Raw genomic sequence first — 11,016 nt, 5'->3', positions numbered from 1 at the left:
TCAAACATCTTCTTTGACAACAGGTTCGTATTGCAGCCGGTATCTATGAGAAAGAGCAGGTCCTGTCTCTCCATTTTCCCGGGCAAGAAGTAGCTAGATTTGTGGGGCTTTTCCAAGGCTCCGATTCTTGGTAACTCATTCCTTTCGCAGGTGTCGTTAGGCGCCCCTTTGGAATATCTTTTTCGTGGCAGACGCCAATGCCTGTCCGGTGGTGGACTCTCATCGAGCTGGTCCGCCAGGCTTTCCTCGGGAGCAGCTGGCCTTGTGCTCTCCCCGTACCGACCTGTCGGACCCGACACCGGACTCAGGCGTTGGCTTGGGTCTCCACCCCGGAACGGGTCGACTTGGTTCGACTCCCGTCCTTCCTCTACTCCTGATCCTGGGGGGCAATAGGCTTGATCCCAGCCCCACCCGTTCCTGGATCTGCGACCCCCTGGTCTCTGGAATTGCTCCACCATAGCTGGTTCCTCTTCCACTCCCGATCTGGGGGGTATAGATCTCTGGAGAAGCTCAGCTCCGGATGAACTGGCTTTCGCTCCCAATCTACCCTGTCCAAATCTCTGGGAAGGATCAGCACTGGCTGGGCCTTTTTCCCCCGACCTAGGTCGTCTTGGTTCCTGGAGGCGTTCGCTCGAGATTAACTTCTCCTTCTTTCCCGATCTGTGTTTAGGTCTCTCGAGAGCTCCAGCTGGTGCTGGATCGGCTCTTGGTCCCGACCCTCGCGGTCCAGATCTTTTGGAGTAGTTTTTCCCGATCGTACCTTCCTCTAGACTACCGACATCTCCTGATGTCGCTTTTTGTCTAGCTTGCCTTTGGGTTTGGCAAACATACCGCCTCTGGGCCTGTTGGACCTCCTGCGGCGATGCTTGAGGATCCATCTCCATGTCTCCTTCGGCTTCGGCTAGGCCTTCTAAGCTCTGGTAGTGGTTGTAGGTGGGAACCTTCCCTACCGGAGGCCTCTGCGTGATAGCTACCGGATTTGCGGGGTAGGACCAGCCTTCCGGGTCCACCTCCGCCTTCCTTCGGCCTGCCCCTCTCACCTTTTTGTAATTATTGGTTCTTGGTGCCCTATTGCAGCCAGCAGGTTGCCCTACTGCTGCGGGCGGTAGGCGTTTCCCTGGTTCTGTCCTTGGGTGGTGCGGCTACGGGGTTGGTTCTTGGGGCAGTTCCTCCTCCAGTGGCCTGCCTGATCACACCCCCAGCATCTCCTTACTTCTTTTCCCCGAGTCACTTGCTGTGGGGGACCTTGTGAGTGACTGACTTGTCTCTTGAGATCGGCCATTTCCTTTTTTAGATCCTTCATCGTGGTCAGGAGTAGATCCAATGAGTCGGGGGCAGCACGGACTATTACGGCCTGCTCTTCCATGGCCTGCTCGAGTTTGTCCGGCTGGACTGCCCTTACCCCGGGTCTCGCTGGATGGTTCTGTCGAATGGTCATCTCGGGCCGTATCTGTAGGTACTCATTTCCTGCTCTCACGGCGGCCTCCAGGGTGGGGGTGGGTACTGCCAAAAGGTGTCTTTGCAGGTAAATGTTACCCAAGGACCCGCAGAAGGTATCCACTGCCATTTCCTTCCTCATTCGATCGGACAACTCCTCGAACGCAATGCTCGTAAGTCTTTCTATACGAGCAGCATGCTCGAATAACGTAGTGTGGGTTTCCTTTCTCAGGCCCTGCAGTTCCGACCTTGCCTCCTTGGGGGTCATGCCGAACCTTGCCCGGAGGGTGTTGAACACCGCCTGTAGTGTATGTCCATGCCCACATTCCTTGGCCTGTTCTTTCAGCCTTCCTCGAATGTGTAATAAGGCGGATCTGGCTCCCCAGTCATTGGCGACAGCCACATCATTGAACTGCCTTATGAAGGCCTCCACATCACCGTTCCCATCGTACTCAGGAGCCTTGAATGTCTCTCTGGGTACCGGTGGCTCCGGATTCCTTTGTGCCTCTTGGTTCACAAGCATCCTCTCTAACGCGTTCGTTAATCGCTCTAGACCCTCTAGTCCTTCCCTTTGGGGGACTCCCGGTCGTTCCGCGCTACGAGTACGTCTTTCCATGATTGTGCCTTGCTAGTTATATTTTGTGGATTGATTGTATCCCACTGCTGCCACCAGTGTAAAGGTCTGGCCCCGGTAGCTGAGCCAGCTTTACTTCCCTAGCAAGGCAGTGCAGTCTGAACAGTGGGCCTTCCCCTCGTCGGCCTGCCTGACACACCTAGTGGTCGGATCAGGCCGCGGCGGGCTGTCCTCAGTTCAGGCTCACTTGGAAGGCTAGCACGGCCTGCTCTCTGAGACCCTATCTTGGCTAATTTAGGTCCCTGGCTAGCTTACTGGAGGGCCTGATCTCCAATGCTATCGCATTTCTGATCAGGTCCGATCGTAACGCAGCCAACCCCCTAGCCTTCCTTAGGTGTCTCCCCAAAGCAGTTCGTGCTTGAAGCCAGATCAGTTCTGGCAGAAGGATCCTTATTCAGCCAACCAGGCAGGCATCAAACACAGACAGTTTGTAAGAATAAGTATATAGTGTATTTAACGTATCTCAGCACATGTACAACTCCGTCTTGACAGTATCAAATCCGTAAGAAGAATCCCAAAGAGTTGGCTTATGCCTTCTCCTTTTATACTATTTGCTCCGCCCACAATTATATAACATTCATTGTTTCACATCAGTCCTGTGAGGCAGGCCCAGACAATAGGCATAATGGTGTGCTAGCAGGCCTGTGAAGCAGGCCCAAAAATGTAGTATTATATAACAGTTTTACCAGGGTATTATATAACCGGTTAAGAAATATACATAAGTGACTAGGCATAATGTGGTCTCAAGCACAACATATGGTTTAGTATAGTGCCGTCCTCCACATTATTATATGCTTGTTTTAGTATTAAAATACAAGTTTGCAGTTTTAAATATACTCAACACATCCATAGAAGGAAAGAAATTCGTGAGTGATCTACTTGTTACTATTACTGGTATCCAGTACAATATATAATATCACTTTACTATCAACGGCTAAATAAAGGAAACTTATACTAAACCTACTGATTCATAAATTTTTCTGTACAAAATTATTTGTAAAATATTTCAGAGTAACTTATTTGAGTTCCTTATAGTTCAAATAGTGTGCACCAGGAAAATGATTTTATAGTGTTTTAATTTGAGCAGGTGATTTGATTTAATAAAATATATTGCAGCTGATTTTATTCAAAATAAAACATTAATTTGGACACAGCTATGATTTGTCTATTAAAGCGATAATAATAATCCATATAAATCTCAATGTTTGTCTGTCTGTGTGTCCATCTACAGCGATAAAGTTTTAGGAATGAAAAATTTACTGAGTGCTGGATTAGAACTGGTCCAGTTCTACAAACAGGCATTTATCCCCGACACCATGCTGTTCAACTGGCTATACTATAGATACATACTCGGGTACATACTTATTACACATGCCAATCTTTCATGGTTTAACGTTCAACACTACAGCTAGTGCGATGCATGAAGCCATACCAGAAAAAAATGCATGCCCATACGCAAACAAATACTTAAACTCACATGGTCAACAAGGCTACTGTAATGGATATAAAGCTGTAGTAGGCACTGCAGTTGGTACAGTATGACTTACACAGAAATAAACAAAACACCTTCATTTAAAATCTTTTTATTACCTGTGCAACGCCAGTCATTCAGTAGTATGAGAATACTCATGATCAACTGTGTTCATGACAGCCCAGTCAGTCGTACTGCTAAAAGTCATGAAACATTTTCTGTACCAGCAGTAAGTTTGGTATCCTACCCCTTCTCACCACCTCCTTACTTCACCACTTTCGAATATACTTTTTACACTAGAATAAATGTTTTAGTTAAAAACCTTTGTCATGAACTGAGAGAATAAAATGGTTGAAAAAGAAAAAGAAAATTTTGCCAACAATTACTGTTGTCTTTTGTAAAACTTGAATACACATTTTTCAGAAACCCATGGCTCTATGCTCCATACCTCCAGGCAGCAATTGCAGACCATAACTGCATTTCCACACTAATAAGAATATGTTAGATGAAGAGTGAAATTAACTTGAAAGTGTAGTATCTATTTAACCTGAGAATCACTCTATAGAAACCACAAATTATGGTCATTTTTGGTTAATCAAAGCAGATAAAACAGGTGACAGCCCGAATGTCAGAATGGAAAAGCTGATAGTCTGCCATCTTATAGTTTAAATAATCATTGATTTGTTATCACAACTAATCACTAAGGCTATTAACTGCTTAAACATTTTGTCGATTACCGAAAACGCATAATATGTTTTGTGATTTCTGTAGACTGTAATGCGAAACTTCTTGAAAGGATTGAATAAAAACAATAGAGATGGAGAGCCTATTCATCGCTTCTATTTACTGGCCATGCACTCAGAGACAAGTTAGTTTGTTCAGACCAGCTGCTGCTACCTTAGCCGGCTCTTTGATGATTTGATGACAATATAAGCTGACAATAACACTGATAGGAAGAGGTCCTGCTCGGGCGTATGAATGTATCACTACAATATCAGAGCAAACAATTCCGCAGATAAACTATAGGCTATAACGACCAGGGCTCCTGTTTACCGTGAATTAAGTCAATATTTCCGTTGACACGGTTATATAACTATGTAACACCTCTTTCTTCCACTCCACGGAATAATTAATACTGCAGTAACTTTAGCAAACACTCTGCCGTTTCATCTTCTCTCAGAATCATCAGCTATTATCTGCTTACAAAACTTCATTAGTTCATCGTCTGCAGTCCTAAAACAACCTCCGTATCACACACAACAGGAATGGAGGTTATGGGGTCGGTGTGGAGCTGAGAGAAATAGAGCTTTCCTGTGAAGTCAGTTGAGAGTCAAGTGTGAGGGAAGACAGGAGTGTGAAAAAGGTAAGTGACAAATAACGGTTCTGACACATACTCCGTGAGTGTTATGTAATAACAGTGCTGGCTTTGGTGTGAAATAGGTGAATCGGGTAATCATTGCTGACGAGTCTCACACCAAAGGTTTTTTTCTGTCAGCTCTGAGTTACTCGGTAAATATAAGACAATTGAAGTGCTGTCAAAGTTAGTTACAAATTATTTCAAGCATAGCCGCTGTACAAACTTAGCTGACGATATAATAATTTATATCATGTATTTAAATAAACAGCTTGTTTTAAAATATATGCTTTATATATCATACAGGTTTAAAGAGATTTATGTTATGGTTTATTTTAACACAATAACTATTCATACCTGTTTTTACTAAACATGTGATTGGAGGTTTAACAGGGAGCAACTAGAGTCCTTAACCGCCCTCACATCCTGCATCAGTCCATCTATTCCTATAGCTGCCCAGCAACCAATTGGGAAATATTATTAGTCTATTGCTGGTGTGTTATAACTAAATATACTCGATGAGAGAGTGATACTAAATGGTAGACTTTAAGCTTTGTCCAATCAAGCCAGTCTCCTGAGGTACCACCCACTCTAAATAGAAAGGTACACCCCCACCCACTCTAAATAGAGAGGTACTACATGTACCTACCCACTCTAAACAGAGAGGCACCTCACTCATTCTAAATGGAGTAGTAGCCACTTTTTCCACTTTAGACAGAGAGGCACCCCCAACTCTGCTCTAAATAGAGAGGTAACCTCGTCCCACTTTAAATAGTGAGGTTGCAGGGATCCTTCGCTGGTCCTTGCAACTATTTGAATAGCCTGTGACCCTGAGCAGTGTTTCGTAATTTGAATTCCAGCACTTCAAATCAGATTTTCAGTTTCTCATAAGTCCTTCTAGCATATGATAACTTTATACAATTTTAGATTGCGTCAGGAGTGACAACCTTCGCCTCACTATGGCAGCATCTGCAGAGGCAGCATTCTGGAACACAGAGTCCTATGCAACGAAGTCTATGACAAATAATAATATAACCTTGACATTGCAAGATGTGGACAAGTGGCTAGAATTTCATGCTCTTACCAATGAGATGATTGTCACCAAGTATGGCCGGTATGACAGCAGCTAACATCCTTTTTAATAAATGTGAAAAAAGTAACTTAGGTCAGAATCAGTTGTCAATCTACTCTTATATAACCTGGTCAACGGATTAAAATTTATGTAACTTTCCTTTTCTTGAAATTAGCATGTCTCTAATTTATCAAAGAGGTAAGAGTTCAGTTGCAGGGAATGACACCTATAGTGCCTAACTACCCTTAGCTATTCTATCACCTTGATGATGAGCGCAACTACCGTATTAATATATAATTAATATACTACTATTAATATATTTGATTTTTGGAGCTGTCAAGTTTGCTCAACCAGTCCCTGATTGGCCAATTTTCAGCAGCAGGGATGAAATATAACCGCTACTCATAATAGCTAAATGACACATTCTAATTTGTGTAGAAAGATGTTCCCAGCATTGGCTGTGAAAATACGAGGTTTGAAGCCAAGAGTTATGTACAACTTAGTCTTAGAGTTTCAACAGAAAGATTCACATAAGTGGAAATACCAGGATGGAGAATGGCAGCCTGGAGCCAACTCTGAACCACCTTCGCAACCGGTAAGTCAGCGCAACTCAACAAGTAAGTCAACGCAACTCAACAAGTAAGTCAGCGCAACTCAACAACATGTAAGTCAGCGCAACTCAACAACAAGTAGGTCAGCGCCACTCAACAACAAGTAAGTCAGCGCAACTCAACAACATGTAAGTCAGTGCAACTCAACAATAAGTAAGTCAGCGCAACTCAACAACAAATGTTGACATCTAGGAAACATTTTCAAGGCTGCATTTTTGACAGCAAATGTAACCTCATTCAAATGATGAATGCTGAAAGGTCATCACATACTCTAGAAAGTCCTTGGTAAGTTTAAATACATGTAGATAAAATAAATATTCTATTCATTTAAGCAAATAGAATAAATTATTTAAATAGCATTTTTCTGCAGGACTATAAAGTGTCATTCTTTGATTGACAGGTGAAGTGCCAACATCCTAACAACCCAAACTATGGATATTACTGGATGACTGGAGTTGTCTCCTTTGGTGCGATTAAACTTACAAATAAACCTCCTAAAGCCAAGCATCTGGTAAAAAGTACTATGTGTTGAGACCCTCTAACTGACTGACTCTGTACGCTAGTGAAAATCGCGGGGAAAAGTTTTTTTTAAAGAGCTTTTTTGGGATATAGAGTGAATGAGGTTTACTGTTGTGATGGAACAAGTTAGACATTAGTAGTTCTAGCCTCATGTAAACTTTAGTAGCTATGAGCTATAATAGAGGATAGCTATAAGCTATATTGATATAATAGTGGATAGCATTTATCACACTTCTTCTAGGTTGCTCCTTGTTAAGTCATAGATTGAGCGGAGTTGTCATAGATTGAGCAGAGTTGTCATAGATAGGATCAAATCATAGATTGAGCAGAGTCGTCATAGATATAATTAAGTCATATAATGAGTCTGGTGATAGATGGAGTACAAATTATAGTCATAAATAGAATTGAGTAATGGAGTGGATCATGTCATTTATAAAGTCAAGTCACATAGTGAAGTAGACCACAGATTGAGTCAGCACTTAAGGTAAATCAGATGAGAAAGGGAGTTAAGTAACTCATAAAGTAAAATCATACATTAGATAGACTAAGTTCATAAAAAGTCAGGTCTCAGATGGAATAAAATCAAAAATTGATTAGAATCAATGTCAAAAGTCATAGAATGAGTCAGAACATAGATAGGGTAGATTGAGTCAGGTTAAAGAGTAGATTAAGATCATAGAGTTATTATAAATAACATTGATATTAATTAGAGTTGATCATGGAGAGAGTCTAGCCACAGTTTGAGTAAGATTTTAAAAAACAATTAAAGATCAATTCATTCACTTTATCATAGTTTTGCCTAAAAAATAAATAATTAATTTTTACCAATTGCTAAAAATGCTTCTGAAACATATGCATACTGCAATTCATTTGTTATAGTATAAGCTTCAGTCACTGCACAAGTATCAACCGAGAATACAAATCATGCAGATTGACAGAGGCAGTGAAGACGAGTCATCAATTGCGACTTTTACCTTTTTTCAAACTGTTTTTATCGCCGTCACCGCTTACCAGAATGGGCAGGTAAGGAATGCACTAATAAATGCTGGTCCTCTTAACCTTTTCACAAAAACTTCCAGATGAAATTAGAGAGAGCATGATGTGGAGAAGAGTAATAGTTCATATGTTGAGTACAGAGAAGTAGTACTTCATATGTTGAGTATAGAGAAGTAGTAGTTCGTATGTTGAATATAGAAAAGTAGTAGTTCATATGTTGAGTATAGAGTAGTAGTAGTTCATATGTCGAGTATAGAAAAGTAGTAGTTTGTATGTTGAGTATAGAAAAGTACTAGTTCATATGTTGAGTATAGGGAAGTAGTAGTTCATATGTTGAGTATAGAGAAGTAATAGTTCATATGTTGAGTATAGAGAAGTAGTTCATATGTTGAGTATAGAGAAGCAGTAGTTCATATGTTGAGTATAGAGAAGTAATAGTTCATATGTTGAGTATAGAGAAGTAGTACTTCATATGTTGAGTATAGAGTAGTAGTAGTTCATATGTTGAGTATAGAAAAGTAGTAGTTCATATGTTGAGTATAGAGAAGTAGTAGTTTATATGATGAATATAGAGAAGTAGTAGTTCATATGTCGAGTATAGAAAAGTAGTAGTTCATATGTTGAGTATAGAGAAGTAGTAGTTCATATGTTGAGTATAGAAAAGTAGTAGTTGATATGTTGAGTAAAGAGAAGTAGTAGTTCATATGTTGAGTACAGGGAAGTAGTACTTCATATGTTGAGTATAGAGAAGTAGTAGTTCGTATGTTGAGTATAGAGAAGTAGTAGTTCATATGTTGAGTATAGGGAAGTAATAGTTCATATGTTGAGTATAGAGAAGTAATAGTTCATATGTTGAGTATAGAGAAGTAGTTCATATGTTGAGTATAGAGAAGCAGTAGTTCATATGTTGAGTATAGAGAAGCAGTAGTTCATATGTTGAGTATAGAGTAGTAGTAGTTCATATGTCGAGTATAGAAAAGTAGTAGTTCATATGTTGAGTATAGAGAAGTAGTAGTTTGTATGTTGAGTATAGAAAAGTACTAGTTCATATGTTGAGTATAGGGAAGTAGTAGTTCATATGTTGAGTATAGAGAAGTAGTAGTTCATATGTTGAGTACAGAGAAGTAGTAGTTCATATGTTGAGTATAGAGAAGTAGTAGTTTGTATGTTGAGTATAGAAAAGTACTAGTTCATATGTTGAGTATAGGGAAGTAATAGTTCATATGTTGAGTATAGAGAAGTAATAGTTCATATGTTGAGTATAGAGAAGTAGTTCATATGTTGAGTATAGAGAAGCAGTAGTTCATATGTTGAGTATAGAGAAGCAGTAGTTCATATGTTGAGTATAGAGTAGTAGTAGTTCATATGTCGAGTATAGAAAAGTAGTAGTTCATATGTTGAGTATAGAGAAGTAGTAGTTCATATGTTGAGTATAGAGAAGCCATGGCTCATAGGCTCAATATAGAGAAATAGAAGCAGACACATTTCTGCTGTAATATTTCTGCAGATAACAAAGCTTAAGGTGCACCACAACCCATTTGCTAAAGGATTTCAGGACAAAAGTCGTCGAAGTTCTTCAGAAGAAAGAGGTAGTGAGAGCTATCTAGTGCTCATTGAGGACGAAGCAGCACCTACATCAAGTGAGTTTTTTAAAATAACCTTCAGTGTGCTATGATAACTGTAAACATTTTATGTTGTCTGCTATTCACACATATCAAGACAAATCATGTAATCTCATGGGCTCTTCGATAGACTAAGTAAACAAATAGAATTTTCCTACTATCTGCTAAGTTATACTCAGCTTTCCACATTTTCTCATAGCGCCACCCCGAGTCATGCCCGGTTCAATGATGCTTGCACCGTACTGCTCAAGCTCTAGCCCTCAGCTAAATGTGGATTCCAGGCACTCGATGGCTGACAGATACTCTGCATGTGCTCTGGAGGCAGGCAACCATTCCATGGCGCCCATCCAGCAGACCAGTAAGTTTCTCTGTTATATCAGAAAATTTGAAAGTAAACAAACTAAAATCTTACATTTAGCTTATCTAAAACTAGGCATCTCGCTTTATACATATACTAGTTCAAACAGTTCCTTGCACTATTTTAGTGACATTTGCTCAGCGAAACGCCGCTAGAACTTGGAGTGATCCTCCCATGTCATCCACTTCAGCAGCAGCTTGGCCAAGGTCTGCTTCCGGTCATTACTTGCTGCAACCGTACTGCAATGAATCTGCTGTCGGACATCTAAATGTACCAACTGGTTGGAATGCTCATTCAGTATCTTCCCAATACCAGTGTGGCAGCAACCAAGAGAATACAGATGAGGAATATTGTCATCAGCAGTGTGCCAACAACTTACCATTCAATGGCCAACACTATAGACACTAAGTCTAAAACCCTAGCACATGGTGACACTCAAGAGAAGGTGTTTTTCAATGCATATCAAAGTAGTCTTAAACGTTCTAGTAACAGTTATGGTGTTGTTAGCTACCAATTCGCATACCTCTAGCCAAAATGAACAAATTGCAAAACATTCATGAATTGAAGGTGTAGGTGTCTGGATATTTAACTGACCAAAATAGAGATTGTTGTCATGTTATAAGGGCTTTTGAATATCAGTTGTCAAAAGGGTTAACATATTTATAAAAGCAAATATACTTTGATTGCAAATGTTTTATTTTACATATAAGAGTGAGCAACAAAAGATCAAATAGCGAATAGTGTATAAAAGCGTATCTAAATGATAGAGTGCATTTGGTAGAAGGTGATAATACCTGATCACATGTCTATCTCTATTCTCCAGTATTAACTGTTGGAGCTCACTAGAGTAAAGTGTGTTTAACTTGTGTGGTTTCTCATCATTTCTGGTGATAAAATCAAGGCTCTAACCTTATGTCAAGGTTTGTTACGGGTCACCTTCCA

The 11,016-nt window shown here is 40.5% G+C and overlaps 1 protein-coding gene across 2 annotated transcripts; it reads left to right on the top strand.

The window, feature by feature from the left end:
* Positions 1–4,412: 4,412 nt before the first annotated feature.
* Positions 4,413–10,733, top strand: LOC137408461 (T-box transcription factor T-like). Of its 2 annotated transcripts, XM_068094997.1 has the most exons (8): positions 4,413–4,905; positions 5,824–6,010; positions 6,407–6,563; positions 6,980–7,090; positions 7,978–8,121; positions 9,602–9,734; positions 9,916–10,074; positions 10,202–10,733. In XM_068094997.1, exons 2-8 carry the CDS (start codon positions 5,856–5,858, stop codon positions 10,480–10,482), a joined length of 1,140 nt encoding a protein of 379 aa, XP_067951098.1. In that variant the 5' UTR covers positions 4,413–4,905; positions 5,824–5,855; the 3' UTR covers positions 10,483–10,733. The 2 variants fall into 2 exon arrangements, with proteins under 2 accessions (XP_067951098.1, XP_067951099.1); XM_068094998.1 differs by lacking the exon at positions 7,978–8,121.
* The last annotated feature ends 283 nt before the right edge of the window (positions 10,734–11,016 follow it).

This window comes from Watersipora subatra, chromosome 11 (genome assembly GCF_963576615.1).
Source record: "Watersipora subatra chromosome 11, tzWatSuba1.1, whole genome shotgun sequence".
Taxonomy (NCBI): domain Eukaryota; kingdom Metazoa; phylum Bryozoa; class Gymnolaemata; order Cheilostomatida; family Watersiporidae; genus Watersipora; species Watersipora subatra.
Note: the sequence above shows the minus strand (reverse complement) of the source record. Positions and strands in the feature narration are given on the sequence as shown.